General features: G+C 42.9%; 1 protein-coding gene across 4 annotated transcripts in view; it reads left to right on the top strand.

The window, feature by feature from the left end:
* The window catches only part of trappc10 (trafficking protein particle complex subunit 10), a 33,317-nt gene extending 12,457 nt beyond the window's left edge, over positions 1-20,860 (top strand). Inside the window, exons 6-24 of one of the 4 annotated variants that reach the window (XR_015502873.1) lie at positions 409-520; positions 2,321-2,568; positions 2,649-2,795; positions 3,140-3,254; positions 4,406-4,482; positions 4,649-4,740; positions 4,930-5,070; positions 5,683-5,804; positions 8,387-8,871; positions 11,646-11,787; positions 12,034-12,192; positions 12,360-12,595; positions 12,795-12,895; positions 12,994-13,120; positions 15,266-15,430; positions 15,571-15,751; positions 15,863-16,057; positions 18,949-19,598; positions 19,655-20,860. Coding sequence is in view for 1 of the 4 variants with exons in the window: in XM_087274152.1 (XP_087130278.1) it covers positions 409-520; positions 2,321-2,568; positions 2,649-2,795; positions 3,140-3,254; positions 4,406-4,482; positions 4,649-4,740; positions 4,930-5,070; positions 5,683-5,804; positions 8,387-8,871; positions 11,646-11,787; positions 12,034-12,192; positions 12,360-12,595; positions 12,795-12,895; positions 12,994-13,120; positions 15,266-15,430; positions 15,571-15,751; positions 15,863-16,057; positions 18,949-19,184 (3,081 nt within the window). In the remaining 3 variants the exon portion in view is untranslated. Of the gene's footprint in view, positions 1-408; positions 521-2,320; positions 2,569-2,648; positions 2,796-3,139; positions 3,255-4,405; positions 4,483-4,648; positions 4,741-4,929; positions 5,532-5,608; positions 5,805-8,386; positions 8,872-11,645; positions 11,788-12,033; positions 12,193-12,359; positions 12,596-12,794; positions 12,896-12,993; positions 13,121-15,265; positions 15,431-15,570; positions 15,752-15,862; positions 16,058-18,948 lie in introns of those variants that run through there. The other 3 variants (XR_015502874.1, XM_087274152.1, XR_015502875.1) reach the window with 3 other exon arrangements.
* Positions 20,861-21,189: the final 329 nt, after the last annotated feature.

Here is a 21,189-nt window from a genome sequence, read left to right as displayed (position 1 = left end):
CAGCAAGGCAAGTTTATTTATAATGCACATTACTACACCGAGGTACTTCAATGTGCTTCACATAAACAGGTAAAAAAGAGGCAAACATAAGAAAATAAAAACAAATAATAAATAAAAACAGATTTATAAGAGCAGACATATAAGAGTTCCCCTGTGTTTGAGGAATTCACACTGTATTTTCTCATGCTTTTGCCAATATTTGTATAGTAGACGTCATAATCTACTGTAGTTTGGGCAGTTTGGTGGTATCTGATTTGCTTTTAGCATCAACAAAACATCTAAACAAACTTCACACGTGGATTGCTGTAGCAAAGTAAAGTACATCTGTTGATGGAAACACAGCCAGTGTGTGTGCTGTCTGACGTGTGTGTGTGTGTGTGTGTGTGTGTGTGTGTGTGTGTGTGTCAGGAGGAGCTGGCGTTTGTCTTCGAGATGCTCCAGCAGTTTGAGGATGCTCTGGTGCAGTATGATGAGCTGGACGCTCTCTTCACGCAGTACGTGCTCAACTTCGGCGCTGGAGGTACTTCTGCATCTCACATCAGGATAAACACACGCTCACACTTTACTGACAGTGGGAGAATTGCTCAGAGTTTCTCCACTAAATAACCGTCTGCATTTGAGTTCAGGTGTTTTGCTCGAGCGTAGGCTTGGGCCGGTATAGGATTCTGACGGGATGATAACCTTTAATAAAAAGATCACGGTTTCACAGTATAGTGATTACTGCCGGGCCATTCTACAGCTTGACTGTCTTTCTCTGAAAGCTTCTGAGAGTCTCCTTGGCTGTGTGTTGGATCATTGTCTTACTGAAATGGTCCGTTCTTCGTATCTCGCTTAAATGATCTGAGATGTTTTGGCAGATCCTGGATCTGTTCATCTTGATAACTGATCTCTGGCTAATTTGGTTCTTCAAACAAGTTCCTGAATCAGATTAGAATGTCTGGATGAGCTGATCTGAGATCTGTGTGTGTTGTGAAGGACAGATCTATCCATCCTCAAAATCATGATCAGCAATGCAGCGATTGGCTGACGGCACAGCAGCGTAATGACATCATCTGATTAATATTCAGTTATCCATGAATGACATCAAATTCATATTAAACGTAAATATGTCCGTTCTTTTTACAAATGATACGCCATAACTTTCCACAGTTGTTGTGGGCTGCAGGCTTTACACTTCCATGTGTCGAGAGTATTTAGCAATTTATTTAATTTGACATTTAGAGCAGAGTAATCAGCGTAATAACTGGCTGTGCAAATTATTCTGCATCAAAAAAGCATTTTAATATTGGTGAAGGTGTCTGAAACTCTTGCGAAGCATCACATCACAGGCGTAGGCTATTATCTGTCTGAACGTGAATGATTGCAGAAATTATTATTCCTTTAAAAAAAACATACAAACAAAAACACAGTCCAATATTGTGCGTGTTGTCTTTTATCATAGACAAATTGTACTAAAGCTGGGTCAGTACCTTAAAATAATATGTGTGTATCTAGAAAGTCCATAGTCCTTTGAACCCCTTTGGGAGAGAACATCCCGTGACTTTTATTTGGGAGTGTAGATTGCATCAGTTTAATTTTCATATTTATTATTATTATTTTTTTAATTATTATTTTTTTAGGGGTTTTTCACTTTTATTTTTGAAAGGACAGTAGAGAGAATAGACAGGAAAGCATGAGGAGCAGAGAGAGGGGAAGGATCGGCATAGGACCACAAGGCGGAATCGAACCCGGGTCGCCGCAAGCACCGGAGTGCATGTGTTGACGCACTAACCACTACACCACTGGCGCCGACTAATTTTCATAATTTTTAAACTTATATTTAACTTATATTGATATTTAACTTTATATATATATATTTAAATATATGTTAAAGTGAGTTATTATTAATTGAGTAATCCACGTACAAAGAACGGACCCCAGGTTTGATCTTCATCCTCCTGCTGATGTAGATGTTGGACTGAAGCAGCTGATCTGCATTTACACTGAGGATGGGCAGAGGCTTGCTGGAGAACTACCGAGAGACTGCAGCTGCTGTCTGGGCTTTCACTGCCCAAGCACACCTCCCTTTCTTCATGTGTTCAACACGTTTCCTTGCATCATTTTATTTTACTACACACAACCTCATTTCTGAACTAGTTAGAAGTGTTTTCTGTGCATATGTGGATTTCTGTGGTTGTTACCAACATCTGGGGAAAAGTAAAGTCAGCGGCACCTTCAGGAATATGTGCTCTGGGGAAAATGGAGACGTGTTCAGTACTTATTTCCCTGCTGTATACATTTTAAATTAAGTGTGTGTGTGTGTGTGTGTGTGTGTGATCAGATGGAGCGAACTGGCTGTGCTCGTTCTGCCAGCCGGTGCGCAGCTGGAACGGGCTGCTGCTGCGGAGACCCATCGACATGGAGAAGCGAGACCTGATCCAGAGAGGAGACGCCAGCCTGCTGGACCTGCGCAGTTACCTGTTCTCCCGCCAGTGCACGCTGCTCATCTTCCTGCAGAGACCCTGGGAGGTGACGGCCCGCGCCCTGGAGCTGCTGCACACCTGCGTACAGGAGCTGCGGCTGCTGGAGGTGTGTGTGTGTGTGGTTTGCTGGACTGTTGGGTGTGTGTATGTGTGTCTGACTCGCTTGTGTGTGTGTGTATGCTGCAGGTGTCAGTGGTGTGTGGTGCGCTGGACTGTTGGGTGTTTCTGAGTTGTCTGGAGGTTCTGCACAGGATCGAGGGCTGTTGCGAGCGCAGTCAGCTGGAGGCAAACTACTCACACACTGTGGGCTTGTGGACATACGCCACGGAGAAGGTACTGCACACACATGCATGTACATGGACACCACACACACTCGCTCATACATGCACACACATACTTATACACGCATATACACACATACACAAACACACACTCATACTCACACATACACAATTACAAAATCACAAACACTCACACATAAATATGCGCACACAGCCTCACTCACATGCACACATATACATGTACTCGCGCACACACACACACACACACACTTGTACAGCTGTTTATGGCCTCTCCTCATAGCTGTAATGATCTTTCTCCTGTACAGACTGTAAATATTTTCTTGGGTGTGTGTGTGTATGTGTGTGTGCGGCGTGTGCATGTGTGTGTGTGTTCAGCTGAAGGCTCTGGGTGATCTGTGTGGTCTGGTGTCTGAAAACGGCCCCAACTCTGAAGATCTGAACAGAACAGTGGACCTGCTGGCCGGTCTGGGCGCAGAGAGGCCTGAAACAGGTGAGGATGACTGCAGTGAGGATTACTGGCATAGCGGATCACAAATCTCACGGTTCGGGTCCAACTGCGGTTTTAGAGTCACGGATTGGACCATTTTTCGGATCAGCAGAAAAAGGGAGAAGACAAATGTCATTTGCTTTCCATTTATACAAAATGTTACTGCGAAAACCATCGGGTCAACAAACAGAACTGACGACCTGTCATTTCATCAAAATAAAAATAAAAACCAAGACAGAAGCAGCTGAAACAAGGGAAAACTGATCTGTAGAACTCTAACATCCTGTACAGCAGATCAGATTTATTTTCAATGAATGATTCAACAATTAAACTTCATGTGTCATTATAGGGGGATCATTTCTGCAAACCCATTCAGGGACATCATTTTGATGGTTGTTTGTCGCCTCCAGTGGGGAATATGCTGAAGCATGCTAATAGGACTTTTAATTTGCCAGTAACCTGGGTTAAGCAATTCCGGCGAATTGAATGGCAATGCAAAGTCCGGTGCGTTTAAGGTCTGTTTTCTTTAAAAATCAGCAATCTCCACTAGCTGAGTGATATCCAATTTAAAGTGGGTCTCAGATTGTACAAGAAGCACTGCATTAAAATACATTTCCCCCGTCATATCTTTAATATATGAGCATTTATTTTACCCCAGTGTATTCAATGGAGCTCCTGCGTTAGCCTGCCGATTCTGACGGGCGTGTGCGAGTAAACGGCTTTTTGTCTCGTTTTACGCTTAAGCAACTAAATAAATGCTAAAGTTTAACTGAATGTATTTAATGACATTACAACAACAACTTTCACCAGCGTCCAAAACTCATGCGAGGGCGATCTCTCTCTGCCGCTGTAATAAATGTTGGATTAAGTTAAAAAAAGTGATTAATTTGGTGGGTCACAGGCGTTCTGAACCGTGGGGTGTGATCTATATGGAACTATCGTGATCTGTTACACCCCTAGTTATGATGCTGGAGATTCATCACAGAAACAAACCACACACTGCTGGATATCAGAGTCAGATATTACACCGAGCAGCAGTATAGTGTTTTTAGTATAGTATATACTCTGGATATTAGTGTACAGCGTATAGTTTCATTGTTTTATTGATTATGTGTGTGTGTGTGTGTGTGTGTGTGTGTGTGTGTGTGTTTTAGCGCAAAGTCTTCAGAGTCCGTATAAGAAGCTGAAGGAGGCGTTATCGTCTGTCGAGGCCTTTGAGAAACACTATCTGGTGAGTGCTCCGTCTCATCATCTCTGTGCGTGTGTGTGTGTGTGTGTGTGTGTCTGAGTGAGTGTGTGTTTGACTGCTGTGATTAGCAGGTTTATTTCTGTAGCTCATCTGTGTGTGTGTGTGTGTGTGTGTGTGTGTGTGTGTATGTGTGTGTGTGTGCGCGCAGGAGCTGTCTCATGCTGCTATGGAGATGTACAGGGCCATCGGGCGCCTGCGCTCGGCTCGTCTGGTGGGAAAGAGTCTGGCAGAGTTTTACATGTGAGCATTACTGACACACACACACACACACACACACACACACACACACACACACACACACACACACACACTGGAGGAGAAACATGCCTGACATCCTCTCTGACTAATCATATGTGTCCGTCTGTGTGTGTGTGTGTGTGTCTCTCTCTCTCTCTCTCTGTGTAATTGTGTGTGTGTATGCGTGCGCAGGAGGAAGGGTGACCCTCAGAGTGCTGAGCTCTTCTTGCTGGACTCTCTGAAGTCGTTCGTGTCTGAGAGCTGGAGTTTGCCGCTCACACACACACGCCGGCAGATCGCGGAGTGCCAGAAGCAGCTGCAGAAGATGGACGAGTATCCTTCAGCTTATACATCATCAAATATAATCATTCAGTTATTAAAAAAGAGCACAATCCCATCTGAAGTAAAGCGACAGTCACCAGAACACCACGGTTAGGATCACAGCCTGAAGGGGTCAGTTTCAGTCAGCGCTTCTTTTGAAGGTTCTGTCAAATTAAAGATAGAGGTGAAAAACATCAAGCAACACAGGGGGATCGTTTCTTAAGGGGGCTAATAATATTGCCCACAGCATTGTATATGTATTGGGGGTGCAGCGTTCAGGAGTGCTTCCACCATGTGGCCGTTATCAAGCAAACTTGCTTCCCCATAAACAGAAGCGTGCAACACTAGTCCCGCCCCCGAGTTCTTCTGATTGGTCCACTGCTCTGAGACTGACAGTAATGAGTTCTGCTGTGGGGGAAAGTTGAAATCATTTCATCTTCTCACATCATCTAAAATGCGATGCTACAAGAAGCGTGAGTGTGTAACAGTCATGCACATATAAATATGATCAATGGATATATAAGTTGCTGTCTCGTATTGTCTTTTTTAGTCTGAATAATGGGCAGTTGTTGTCCGCTGCACTGCTTGTGATTGTGATTGCACCTTGACGGTGTGTGTGTGTAGATACCTGCAGACCAGTGCTCTGCTCGCCAGCGACACCAACCTGAGCCATGAAGAGAGAAAACACTTCTGCCAGGAGATCCTGACCTTCGCCAGCCAGCCAGAGGGCAAAGGTCAAGCCAAAGGTCAGCCAGCAAACAACAGACACTATTAAAATATATATACACATGACAAATATGAACACACACTGGACGGATTTCAGTATGGCTGCACAATGCATTGAAAAAAATTATCGGTATTGTTATGATCGTGATGAGACATCATAAACGCTGGATCCTTTGTTGGGAAATGAGGAAGTAGTATTTCATACTAAAGCTAATATTTACAAATTGTTATTAGAAAGTATTGCTGATAATTGAGATAACAAACCACTGTTGTCCAATGACTTGCCTAATTACCCTAGTGAAGCCTTTAAATGTGACATTAAGCTGAACACTAGTGTCTTGAAGAATATCTAGTCTAATATTATTTACTGTCATCATGACAAAGAGGAAATAAATCAGTTATTAGAGATGAGTTATTAACACTATTATGATTAGAAATGTGCTGAAGAGCACTCTGGAAATATGAGAAAATAATATATTTGTGTTAATAATTAATAATAAACTGTCATTATATGTTTTTGAATAGAATTTAAACATCATTTGTTAATATAAATGTTATTATGGCAGTACTCTATAATCAGTGTTCGTCCTGATAGGTTGCAGCCCAGTTTAATCTATTAAAGAGCCTCTACTATGCTTCATAAAAGCTCATATTTGGGTTTTGGGGGTCTCCAGCAGCAGGCTGATCTGCATGCATGGTCAAAAAACACTTTCACTGTCTTTTATTTTTACCTAATTATCGCAGTGACTCTCATATGATTCCTTCAGGGATTCATAATGCAGGAGTGCAGTTTAACACCAGCATATTGCTCTGTTCTTAACCATCACACACATTCAGTATTACTCCACACAGCGGCAAAAGCTGAGCTATTGTGAAACCTGACTGCCGCACGTGTGTAGGAACAGCTGACGGTGGCCAATGCAAAGACTAATGGCAGAGGATCGCGAGCTCACAAATGCATTTAAATCGGTAAACAAAGCAGTTTCAACCTGGTTTTAGAGTTACCAGATACAGTACAAGCGCTTACAAGTAACCAAACACAATTAAATACATCATTTGCAAGCTAGAAAAAACAAGGAGAAATCACTCTTACTTACACTTGTGAAATGGAAGAAGAAACTGATCCATGAACTGAACTGTAAAGTTCCTGTCCAGCTCTGTCTGATCCTTCCTTTAACAAACGGCCGGGTAATCCCCCGTTGTAAGTGTGTACATAGCTGAAGCACTCGTCAGAAAAAAGACGGGAACACAGCACAAGGCTGGGGTGATAATGCTGAGGTATTTCTGAAATAATAATCTTCAACCGCTGACTCTGTACAGACTCATCTTATCCGCTTGTTAAGTGTTACGTCACACAAAGCGGCTTCCGGGTCCAAGCGCTCTATTTAACTGAATGAGGAGACTCATGAAATGGTCATAATAAACGTTTACAAAGCGATTTAATACTTTCAGAAATCACGATGGCAGTATATATGTCCATGCCTAATATCCCATGGCCAGAAAGTGATGAATTTTTTTATTAATTGCACAATTTTTGGTATTTGTGATGCAGCAAGCCCAGAGATTGTTGTGTGCACTATGATTTTATATAAAATTAATTTTAATGTGTGATAGGGAAAAAACGTGATCATAAACGAATGATTTCTCCACTCAAATGAATGGCGGCTTGAACCCGGAAACAGTATTACAAACGTCACAAACACGTCACCACTTAACAAGCGGATAGGGGAAATACCACAAACTCTCCCTCACACTTCAGAGCACAGCGTCTTCAGTTCTGCATCGACTTCACGACGACACAGCTAAAGACTCGTTACAGCGCGATTCATTTGAACCACTCTGAGTCGACTCTTTTATAGATGAATCGATAGTTTTAAACACGGCACACTTTCAGATTTAAGCAACAGCTGGATATTTCACGTCACTCAGAGCTGCGGTACACACTGATGGAGATCATCCCCAAACACACATAATAGGGGCTCTTTAAGACCGTCTCTGATCATTTCTGCAAGCGATGACTCAAACTCATCAATCAATGATTGTAATTGACTTTTGTGTGTGCGTGTGCGTGTGTGTGTGTCTGTGTGTGTGTGTCTGTGTCTGTGTGTGTCTGTGTGTGTCTGTGTGTGTCTGTGTGTGTGTCTGTGTGTGTCTGTGTGTGTCTGTGTGTGTGTCTGTGTGTGTCTGTGTGTGTGTCTGTGTGTGTGTCTGTGTGTGTGTCTGTGTGTGTGTCTGTGTGTGTGTGTGTCTGTGTGTGTGTGTGTGTGTGTCTGTGTGTGTGTCTGTGTGTGTGTCTGTGTGTGTGTCTGTGTGTGTGTCTGTGTGTGTGTCTGTGTGTGCCTGTGTGTGTGTGTGTGTCTGTGTGTGTGTGTGTCTGTATGTGTGTGTGTGTGTCTGTATGTGTCTGTGTGTGTGTCTGTGTGTGTGTCTGTGTGTGTGTGTGTGTGCGTGTCTGTGTGTGTCTGTTTGTGTGTGTGTGTGTCTGTGTGTGTGCGCGTGTGCGTGTCTGTGTCTGTGTGTGTGTGCGCGTGTGCGTGTCTGTGTCTGTGTGTGTGTGTGCGTGCGCGTGCGCGTGCGTGTGTGTGTGTGTGTGTGTGCGCAGTGTCTCTCAGCATGAGTTCTCTAGGTGTCCTGCAGGAGCTGATCTTCTGTCCAGCATCCGCTGTGGTTCACGTGGGTGCGGAGCTGCAGATGGAGCTGCATGTGTGCAGTCTGCAGCCGCTGCCGGTGTGTGTGCAGCAGTTCTCCGCCGCTCTGCACTTCAGTACGGATCCGCCGGGCACACACAGACGCTCCGCTCAGCAGGCGTCCGGCAGCGTGGTGTTCCCGGCGCTCAGCCCGGTGAGTGTGTCTCCTGCGCTGGAGCTGTGCGAGGTGACAGAGCTCAGTCCGTCTGACAGTGCGCTCAGCTCCGCCGGTGTGGCCTGTAAGAACACACACCTGCTGATGCGCAGGCCGGACAGCGCCACCTCTCTGCAGACGGGCGGCACTGCAGCGACATCGGCTCTGGAGGAGGCAGAACACATGCTGAGGGCCACAGACATCACACTGCAGCCCGGACACAACACCATCAGCTTCAGCGCGCCGGTAACACACACACACACACACACACACACACCACATCACTGGCTGCAGCCGTGCTCACACTGCACATTCATCACTGTTGCGGAAATTATTTTGGCTGTGTCCAAAATCACCTTCTACTCTAGTCTGCACTGCTGTTGAGTTTACTGCAGGGCGGATGTGAGTGTGGATGCAGCTCAGGGTAGGGTTGCACCAGCTGATCGTAACTTCTTTCCTAAACTGGAACATAATTAATGCACACTAGGGGCTTAGTAATCTGGTTTGTAACTAAATTAGCTCTTACTTCAGTTGCAGCACATGTTCTTAAGTCAAACTGTAGTTAGTAGGTCGTTTGCTCTCTGTAAAGTCATGCGTATAGTCGCATTGAATAATCTTCAATAAGGAGCTAATAATGCATCTGTATATAACGTCTGTATATTGTCTGATGACAATTAAATGGCACATTGCATTTTTATAGCACATTAAATTCAGTCAGTCATTATAGTATTATCATAATATTATGCGAGATTTAGATAGACTATTCATAATGATTGCGAGCTTCTCTATGTAAACTAATCTCGCTGTCATCTCTCTTCTACTGTTATACATGTGGGCAGGCGGCTGTAAAGATAAAGTTGGAGCATAGCGTCACGTTTAATCTGAGTTCAGTGGTGCAGCACAAAAATATGTAGTAGTGTGTAAGTTCAGGGTGTCCGCAGGGTCATAAAGCTTAAAATGTCTTCAATTTCAAGAACCACATTTAGGCCTTAAAAATATGGAGCTAATAATCTGCCAAAACAATCTGAATCTGAATTGTGTTCATTTAAAATACTGACAATTATAATTTAATGCTGATGATACCCAGCTATACCTCTCTTTTCATCCTGATGATCCCTCGGTTCCGGCTCGCATCTCAGCCTGCCTGTCAGACATTTAACACTGGATGAGAGATCATCATCTTCAGCTGAACCTCACGAAAACGGAAATGCTTGTAGTTTCTGCCAACTCAACTCTACATCATAACTTTTCAATCCAGATGGACGGGGCAACCATTACTGCATCCAAAATGGTGAAAAGCCTTGGAGTAACGATTGATGACCAACTAAACTTCTCTGAGCACATCTCTAGAACTGCTCGATCGTGCAGATTCACACTCTATAACATCAGAAAGGTCCGACCCTTCCTATCTGAACATGCAGCTCAACTCCTTGTTCAAGCTCTTGTTCTCTCCAGACTGGACTACTGCAACTCTCTACTAGCCGGGCTCCAGCTAGCTCTATCAAGCCTCTTCAGCTGCTTCAGAATGCAGCAGCACGAGTGGTCTTTAATGAAGCTAAAAGAGCACATGTCACTCCGCTGCTCATCCGTTTGCACTGGCTGCCAGTTGCTGCTCGCATCAAATTCAAAGCTCTGATGTTTGCTTACAAAGCGACTTCTGGCTTTGCTCCTTCTTATCTGCACTCACTTCTGCAGATGTATGTGTCCTCCAGAAACTTGCGTTCTGTGAATGAACGTCGCCTCGTGGTTCCATCCCAAAGAGGGAAGAAATAACTTTCCCGAACTCTCACGCTCAATCTGCCCAGTTGGTGGAATGAACTCCCTAACTGCATCAGAACAGCAGAGTCACTCGCTGTCTTCAAGAAACCACTAAAAACTCAACTATTTAGTCTCCACTTCACTTCCTCATCTGCAATTGCCTCTCTGGATATACCACTAACTGTACTCAAAAAAAAAAAAAAAAATTAAATAAATTACTAATACTTTCCTTCTTAGACTTTACACACCTGAAACTTGCCTACAGCACTTCTTCATTGTTGCTCTTATAGTTGTGTAAATTGCTTCCTTGTCCTCATTTGTAAGTCGCTTTGTATAAACGCGTCTGCTAAATGACTAAATGTGATAAATCTGAATTTTTATATGGGGTAATTTTTTTTTTTTTGTTAAATTTCTTAACTTTTATATTGAACATCTGACATTTAAGACTGAATCGGCTGAGTTTTTTCTAGACGCATTTTCAAGCATCAGATCTTTTGTGTTCTGAGTTCAGACTGCAGATATCGGGTTTGCAAAATACAGTTTCAAGATTTCAAGATGAAGAAATTCAGAACATCAAATTCAGTATCCTAACATTCAAAACCAGAAGTTCAGATGATGAAATTCAGATTGAGCAGAAAGTAGGTCAGTGGTGATCAACAGGGAAGAGTAGAAGATCACCGCAAAGTCAGACTAAGCATTTTGGCCAATCACAGAGCTGTGTGAGCTGACTGATGGCTCTGACTATCGGGGATCAGCAACTTTCAGTAGTTTGTATAATAAATATATCCATGCTTCAGTGATGTTTAATTTAATTACATCTCATTTGATAATCAAACTTATGAATGTTTTTGGTGTTTTGAGGGATAAAGAGCTGATTCTGACTCATACTGTAGCCTGTGATGCGTTATTTCAGCAGACTCAGGCCTCTCACACCTTTAGCAAAGTCACATTTAAGGACTTTTCCAGCAGCATTTTCAAACTGTCCCAGCATTTAACAACTGTGCTAAATAACACATATTAGCATGCTCACACGTCTTCATCTCATTATGTAAGATGCTGACTTATTACAACATTATTTATTACAGCACAGCATATAGTGTAATATATTAAAGAAAATGTTGATTATATGTTTGCCCAAAGCCTTTAATCAACAGTGAAGTGCTGCCGCTTAAATATCATCTCTTCACATCAAAGATAACACATTTCCAGATAACTGAATTACCAGTGTGTGATTTTAATATATGTGTGTGTGTGTGTGTCAGAGCCAGAAGCCGGGCACGTACACGCTCCGTCAGCTGTGTGCGACTCTGGGCCGTGTTCAGTTCGTCCTGCCGCACCTTTACCCTGTGGTCCAGTATGAGGTTTATTCCCAAGAGCCTCAGCTCAGCATCCAGCCGCTCACAGGTGTGTGTGTGTGTGTGTGTGTGTGTGTGTGTGTGTGTGTGTGTGTGTGTGTGTGTGTGTGTGTGTGTGTGTGTGTGTGTGTGTGTGTGTGTGTCTGTCGGTGTGTTTATGTAATGTGTGTGTATAATGTGTGTGTGCACACTCTGATTGGTGTGTGTTTGTCTGTCGGTGTGTGTGTGTTTGTGTGTCTGTGTGTGTATATGTAATGTGTGTGTGCTCTGACTGGTGTGTGTTCTGTGTCTTCAGAGTGTCTGTTAGCTGGTTTGCCGCAGCAGGTTCAGTTCTGCATCCAGACGGGTCACTACAGCGTGAAGAAGGGCGACGCTCTGCAGCTCAGCAACACTGACTCCATGCCTGTGCTGCACACACACACCTGCAGCGCGCGCATCCGCAACAGTAGCGGAGGTACACACACACACACACACACATGATAGATAAAAGCATTATTTTCCTCCTCAGCTGTTTTGTTTTCTGTGATAAATAATCGTGTGTGTGTGTGTGTGTGTGTGTGTGTGTGTGTATGTGTGTGTGTGTATGTGTGTGTGTGTGTGTGTGTGTGTGTGTTGTGTCAGATGTGGTGTGTGAAAGCGCTCTCTCCATCCAGTCCTCAGAGAAGGTGACCAGCATCTCTCTCCCGGCGACTCCGGCTTATCACACGCTGGAGTTCCAGCTGGAGGTGCTCTGCCGTATCCCAGCATGCCCTGCGGCGGCGCGCGTGGAGAGCGAGCGGCTCACCAACGGACAGATCAGCCATCGAGCGCGCAGCAGGACACGCTACAGCAGCGGCACCGCCATCATCGACCAGAAGGTCACACACACACACACACACACACACACACACACACACACACACACACACACACATTTTGTAAATAAACTAAATAATTGTTTTGGCAGCAAATGTAGTTTTGTGTTGACTCTCTCTCTCTCTCTCTGTGTGTGTGTGCGCGTGTGTGTGTGCGCGCGCGTTCGTGTGTGTGTGTGTGTGTGTGTGTGTGTGTGCGCAGGTGTCTATTGACTGTCCCTGGTCGATCTACTCTACTCTGGTCTCTCTGACCTTCCACGTGCCCTTTAAAGTCAAACACTCGCTGCTCACTGCAGGACGCAGGTAATGACCCCTCTCGTGACCTCTCTTGACCCCATAGTGACCTCTCCGCTGCTGTTAATAACACGTAATCTGCTTCCTGTGTGCTTCCGTCCTGACAGGAAGTTTGTCCAGGTTTGTCTTCAGAATGTTTCCGACACTAACTTCCGTCTGACCAATCAGACGCTCACTGAGAATCAAGACACACCCTCACTGGAGCTGCTCTCGCTCAACACTAAAACACACTGCGTGAGTCACACACACACACACACACACACACATATGCTCACACACAGTTAGCAGTAGTAACAGTACACTGAATTGTTCTTGATTGTTTGGATTTGTCTGATTCATTATTCGGACTCTTTACAAGAACAATCTCAAACCTTCACTTATTGAACAATGAAATAATAATAATAATATAATACTGTTTTAATTATTCTCATTACAGTATAATATTAATCAGACCTCCTAGTTTTTTACAATTTGTTTTCTGATTTTTGGCAATAAAATTGACTGATTTTGTGGTGGTAATTTCAAGAAGTTTGCAGACAATTTGCATTAAAAAATGTATATAATATATATATTTATGTACAGGTGAATTGGGTAGGCTAAATTGTCCATAGTGTGTGTGTGTGGATGTTTCCCAGAGATGGGTTGCAGCTGGAAGGGCATCTGCTGCGTAAAAACTTGCTGGATAAGTTGGCGGTTCATTCCACTGTGGCGACCCCAGATTAATAAAGGGACTAAGCTGACAAGAAAATGAATGAATGAATATATATATATATATGTTAGGTGTGCAATCTGACACAATGACAAGGACACAACTCATAAAAATAAAGCTTATATAAAATAAATAAATAAAGCCAAAGGAAGGTGGTAGAACTCTTATGTTTATTCACCATCTTAATTTCTCTCAGATTTCACTCCCCTGAGCCTCTGCAGGGTGTCCGCGGGGTCTTAAAGTATTAAAAGTTGATGAATCAATTATGAGAAGATCAGGGCCTTAAAAGGTATTATAAAGTCTTGATTGTGTTTTCTTACATTGTTCTAGTGTTGTCCAAAGTGTTTGCTTCCAAAACAACATACATATATTTATTTTCCTTCTAAGTTAACTTGAAGTGGTGATGAGGCCTTACAATATTCTGAGAAGGTCTTTAAAAAGTCTTAAAAGGTATTGACATTTCCTGTAGGATCTGACATGATGTACCTCATTCAGGACATGTGTTGGTGCTTCCCCTACAGTAATACACCTTAAACTCAGACCGCTGTAAAACTCTTTGACAAACATCATAACACCAGCCACACATGTAAAGCACAAGTAAAGTCCTTTAATTCAGACACGTCCAGCATCCTGGAACCAATCTCCATCACTGTGAGCTGCTGTTCTGTCTCTTCTCCATTTGTTAGGTGTTTGCTCACACTTTTTAAAAGCGCCTTAAACTGCCCCCCCCCCTTTTTTTCTTTTTTCTTTTTCTTTTCTTTCTCCCCATGTTCTGTTCACTTGTTTGTTGTTGTATCTGTATTGCTTAAAAAAAATAATAAATACATTATAAAAAAAGGGGAAAAAATAAAAAATACAGCCGTTTAAAAGCACATAATATGCACTTACTCATGAAATGGTAATGTTTATAATCTAATTAATACACATTAAACCTATTTACCATTATTAAATGTAAAAAAAAAAAAGCGCTTCAAACACAGGAATCGGCCAATTCCTTGAGTGTTATCCACTCAATTTGCGCCACAGTATGTCTACTGTCACTCACGCTTCATCTGCATCTGCCTACTGCAGCGGCTGCAGAACAGTTTTCCTCCACTTCCATGTGATGATAGGATTGTGAGGGCGCAGGTGAGATGGCATTTTTCCAGAGACTCTTATACATCACGTGCGCTGCCGATGTGATGTCTGTAAGTCTATTAACTGCAAACTGAAATCATTTAAATCTTATTTGATTCTGTGCTTTAGAATTTGATGTTTTATGAGTTTATTTAAACACAAAATAATTGCAAAAAAATTTGAGTTTTTGTTGATTTTTGCGTTGAATTCAGCGATCGCGCAATCACGAAAAACTAGAGGATCTGCTTTAAATACAGTATTAATACACAACCTCTTTCACAAAACACTGAATTTTGTACTTTATTCTTATTATTGTTGTATTTCTTAAGTCCAGCAGTGCTGTCTACATTTATATTAAACAACGTGTGTGTGTGTGTGTGTGTGTGTGTGTGTGTGTGTGTGTGCGCGTGTGTGTGTGCGTGTGTGTGTGTGTGTGTGTGTGTGTGTGTGTGTGTGTGTGTGTGTGTGTGTGTGTGTGACTGAATGTTATTACAGTCTGTGTGTGTTAGAGCTGTTGTTGACCTGTGTGTGTGTGTGTGTGTGTGTGCGTGCAGGTGGTGTTCAGTCAGCAGTGTGTGTTCAGCGTGTGGGAGCTGCGGTGGAGTGATGCGCCGCCCGTCTCTCTTCAGTGTGTGTTTTCAGCTTCGTTCGCTCCTGCAGACGCTCCAGACACACACCTCAAACCCTACACACACCAGTTCAGCCTAGAGAGAGTCTCGGTAAGACACACACACACACACACACACACACACACATACATATCTTTGCAGGTATAATGATGTGTTTAATGTATCTGATGTATTAATATTAATGTATGTCCCTGTATGTGTGTGTGTGTGTGTGTTTGTGTGTGTGTCAGACTGTGTACAGTGTGCGTGCAGACATCTCTCCGGCAGCTGGAGATGCTGAGTGTCGCTGCGGCTCCCTCTGCAGGCTGGAGGTGTCCATCACACGCCTGACTGAACACACAGATGCAGAGCGCTCAGACGAGGAGTACAGCGACACTGACGGCCTGCGCACATGCAGACTGCTGTATGAAGGTAACACACACACACACTAAAACTCATACAGCTACACACATCACACACACTCGCACTGACTCAAACATTCACTCTGCATGTGTGTGTCTATCTGTGTGTGTGTGTGTTCAGTGATGGACAACAGCAGTAACTGGGCAGTGTGTGGGAAGAGTTCGGGTGTGGTCTCCATGCCGACGGCTGCCATGGCGACACATAAAGTGCAGATGGAGATCATGCCTCTGTTCGCCGGCTCGCTGCCGTTTCCCAGCATCCGTCTGTTCAGATACCTGCCGCACCAGGCCAACGCCAGCGTGCAGCCGGACTCAGGTCAGACACACACACACACACACACACACACATGCACTCTTCAGTATTGTGCGCAGTGCAGCTGTTGATACTGTTCTAATTGTAATATTGAGTAATGTCGTGATATTCAGGGTTTGTGAAGTCACACAGCTCCAGATAACTGGAAACAGTGACTGATGGTCTCTAGGGATTTACCGATTCACCTGACTCACAATGCGATACGATACGATACTGATCTCACGATACATGATTGAGTCACTAATAGAGATCGACAGACGCCTATAATGCTTTATAAAATGTCATATTCTGGTTTTGGGGTCTCCAGCATCAGGCTGATCTGCGTGCATGCTCTAAAAACACTCTCACTGCATTAAATCTGCATTTATTTGACCGGATTATCCCATATGATTCCTTCAGCGATTCATTTGTTTCCAAACCCCTCCTCAGCACGAAGCTCATCTGCACTGATTGGACTGATGAGCCAGTCTATTGCGATTGGTCGACTGCATTCAGCACAGACAGAGGGAAACGCCCACCACAGCTACAGTATGCAGTAGCAGAGAGTATATGAGAGCCCAATGCAGGAGTGCAGTTAAACAGCAGCATATACTCTACTCTTAACCCAAACCCTGACAAACAACAGCGACACTCATTCAGTGTTAACACACACAGTGGCAAAAGCGAATTGTTCTGCGCAGGTGAGGAACAGGGTCACAACAGCGGAATGAACCGCCAACTTATCCATCAAGTTTTTACGCAGCGGATGCCCTTCCAGCTGCAACCCATCTCTGGGAAACACCCACACACACATTCACACACACACACACACTCATACACTACGGACAATTTAGTCTAACCAATTCCCCTATAGCGCATGTGTTTGGACTGTGGGGGAGCACCCGGAGGAAACCAACGCCAACACGGGGAGAACATGCAAACTCCACACAGAAACACTAACTGAGCCGAGGTTCGAACCAGCGACCTTCTTGCTGTGAGGCGACAGCACTACCTACTGCGCCACTGCCTGGCTCTAAAATAATAATAATAATAAAATAAAATAATAATAATAATAAAATAATGATAATAAAATAATAATAATAAAAAATAAAATAATGATAATAAAATAATAATAATAATAATAAAATAATAATAATAATAAAAAATAAAATAATGATAATAAAATAATAATAATAAAATAATAATAATAAAAATAAAATAATTATAATAAAATAATTATAATAAAATAATAATAATAATAAAATAAAACAATAATAATAAAATAATAATAATAAAATAATAATAATAATAATAAAATAATAAAATAAAAATAATAATAATAAAATAAAATAATAATAATAAAATAATAATAATAATAAAATAATGATAATAAAATAATAATAATAATAATAAAATAAAATAATGATAATAAAATAATAATAATAATAATAAAATAATAATAATAATAATAAAAATAAAATAATTATAATAAAACAATAATAATAAAATAATAATAATAATAATAAAATAATTATAATAATAATAAAATAATAATAAAAATAAAATAATAATAATAATAAGAAAATAATAATAATAAAATAATGATAATAAAATAATAATAATAATAATAATAAAATAATGATAATAAAATAATAATAATAATAATAAAATAATAATAATAATAAAATAATAATAATAATAATAATAATAATAAAATAATAATAATAATAAAATAAAATAATAATAATAATAAAATAAAATAATAATAATAAAATAATAATAATAATAATAATAATAATAAAATAATAATAATAACAATAATAATGTAATAATTTTTACAGTGGAGAACAGAAAAGATATCGTCTGATAGAAAAAATCTCACATTAACACATTAAAAATGATTCTTCAAGTTTACCATTCAGTCAAATGTACAATAATCTCATGTGCACTGCTTTTGGAATCTACAGATCAATCATCATACAGTCTTGATAAAACCACAAATCTTTGATAAAAGAACTTGTTTAAGTGGATGTATGCATGGAGAATATATTCTATGACAAAAATGAACCCATTTAACCAGCAATTATGATATCATTGAGTCAAATGAACAACAGTCTGATCTAGTGTTAATGTGAACAATGAGCCTGTCCCCTCTCTTCACAAGGGTGTTAAAGTCTGGAGTCAGCTTTGGCAAAAACTCGAGGCGCGCAGGGCGCATATAAGCAGCCTCACAGCCGGTACTAAACCATTAGAAAGAGCCGGCTCTTAACACATAAAGAGCGTTCAGTGTGATCGGCCCCCTAGTCTTTAAAAACAGCAACACTTTCTTGGCATATTAGACTAGCGCTTTCTGTCTGATAGTATTGTGTTGGCCGTTGTTCCTGAATCAGCACATTCAGTCATTTTCTTGACTCATTTTCAGTCATTAACGCTCGAGTGCATTTAATATGTGAGAGTGTTCTAACTCTACCGGTGGGTCTAACTGTACCGTGTGCAACACTGCCATCACATGCCGTTCACTTGTATTGCATCAGTAATTGACTCATTCTGAAGCCTCTGGTCTCTGGCGGGCCGGATGAGTGTTCAGTGGGCTGTAGTTTGCCCAGCTCTGATCTGACCTGTCTTCAGTGCTGTTCAGTTTGTGTGTGTGTTTAATATCGTGATGTAGATCTTACATTAATACTTAATGCTCTTAAAAGCTCTTAAAGTCTTCAGTTTGACAAGATGACGTCTGCAGAGACCCTGCGTTTACTATGAAGACCCTGACGCAGCGCGTGATCTCCGTATCGTCAGCACTCTGGTCTGCTCTGTGTAGTGAGCGTGTCCAGCAGGAGATTTACTACAGCAGTCAGTGTTAACAGCACTGTGCGGGCAGTAATGTGTGTGTGTGTGTGTGTGTGTGTGTGTCTCTGCAGACTCGTGTGTGGAGAGCGACAGTGTGTCGGTGGTGGAGCGCGGTGTGGACGAGTGTGACTCTGCGAGTGTGCGTAGCCGCAGCAGTGTGTGCAGCAGCAGTGACGGGCCCCGGGGGCTCCCCATGCCCCGCCGGCAGGCTCTGGGCCCCGCTCAGGTGTTCAGCAGCACGCAGAGCCGACAGGTGAGGGTCCTGCCCGCCGCGGACCACCACCAGCTGGAGATCAACGTCACATGACCACACGCCCCGCCCTCTGTCTGCGCTCTGATTGGACGAGAGACGCGGCGGCTCACTCATGGACACCAGTGACTGGAGCCTTCATGTGACGACTCGTGCGCGCGCGCGCACACACACACACACATCCCATAATGCCTTGCAGCCCCTCCTCCACACGCTCAGGTGTGTGTGTGTAAGAGAGTGTGTGATTGTGTCTGTGAGATGCATGAGTGTGTGTTACAGTAATAAATGTGTGTGATAATGTGTGCACAAGTGTGAGAGTGCTTATGTTTGTGCTCGTGTGTGTGTGTGTGTGTGTGTGTGTGTTGATCTGCTGTAGTATGAGTGTGTGTCTACTGTGCGTGGTTGTGTGCGTGTGTGTGTTTATCTGCTGTAGTGTGGTTGTGCGCGTGTGTGTTTGTGTGTTTATCTGCTGTAGTGGGGTTGTATGTGTGTGTGTGCATGTGTGGTTGTGTGTGTTCATGCTGTAGTGTGTTTGTGTGGTTGTGTGTGTTCATGCTGTAGTGGGGTTGTATGTGTGTGTGTGTGTGTGTGTGTGTGTGGTGTGTGTGGTTGTGTTTGAATCTGCTGCAGTGTGGTTGTGTGTGTGTGTGTGTGTAAATCTGCTGTACTGGGTGTGCGTTTGTATGTGGTTGTGAGTGCGTGCGTGTTTGGTTGTGTGTGTGTGTGTGTGTTTGGTTGTGTGTGTGTGTGTGTGTGTGTGTGTGTGTGTGTTCATCTGCTGTAGTGTGTGTGGGGTTGTATGTGTGTCTGTGTGTGTTCATCTGCTGTAGCGTGTGTGTGTGTGTGCGCGCCCCCTGCTGTTGATCAGTGGTCTGCAGGTCTGGTCTGAGCAGCTCCTCTGCTGAACACACAGTCGCTCTTCATCATCATCATCATCTTCCTCTCGCCGGGGATTCTGGGATTTGGATTAAAACTCTTTATTTTTATTTGGGAGCTGAAGGTTTCCAGGGAAACGCCATCACTGTGTGACTTCATTGGTGGACAGTGTGTTTGGACACGCCCCTTCCAGCTGACATCACATGATTGACGGCTCAGACAGGAAACGGCGGTGGCGTCTGATTCAGAGCTCATATTTCACTGCAGAGAGTCTGAGTCTGCATGATGAGCGGAGAACATCAGCGAGAGACGCCGCACCTACTGACCCATCAGGTGACGGGGAATAACAGTGTCAAATGTTGAATAAATCATCGAGAGCCTTTACACTACTGCACAGCCGTAAATCTGGATCACAATGAAGATCTGCTCAGCAGCTCCACTGCCCAGATTATTGTCAGACTGTAGATGATGCTCACACAGGAACATGCCATTACTTCATCATTATTCTGATTATTCTGGAGCTTCAGACGAGACTCACGGCACAATCTGGGGGAAATATGAGCGCTGTGTGTGTGTGTGTGTGTGTGTGTGTGTGTGTTGTTGGTCCTGGTCTCGTGTGTGTTCTGTGTGTCCAGCCTGAGAAACATGCGTGTGTGTGTGTCGTCACATGATCATGCGGTCACGCGTGCGGAGCGTCGGCCTCTATTTATTGGTGGATTTCCTGCGGTTGTGGACTGGAGGAGCAGCGTCAGCAGCTGTGTGTAAATGACCGATCAACATCACAGATTGTATTTAGATTATTTAAATAAAGAATATGTACGCATTAAACTACGGCAAATATACAGATGTTTTAAAAAGAGCTCTGCTGTCTCCTTCTTCTCTTACAGCGCTTCTGGCTTCATAATAACTGGAGATGCCTCCATCAGTCAGGCTTCTCTAGCAGCTCGCCGACATCTTTAACAGACAGATCAGTTCAGTTAAATGAGTCTGAAACATGAAAACTAAAACTGCTCCATTCTGAATGCAGAGCAGCGCGACACCGCGGCCTGTTCCTGCTTCTGAAGTGTGCTTAACTGAGACCTGCTGCTGAAACGTACATACACACAGAGCTAATGTGGAGCATGACGACACGCTCCTGCAACACGGAACCCTTTACATGCAGAAACAGCTGATATGGAAACCCAGA

Source organism: Danio rerio, chromosome 11 (assembly GCF_052040795.2).
Source record: "Danio rerio strain M-AB ecotype USA chromosome 11, GRCz13ab, whole genome shotgun sequence".
NCBI classification, from domain to species: Eukaryota; Metazoa; Chordata; class Actinopteri; order Cypriniformes; family Danionidae; genus Danio; species Danio rerio.
Note: the sequence above shows the minus strand (reverse complement) of the source record. Positions and strands in the feature narration are given on the sequence as shown.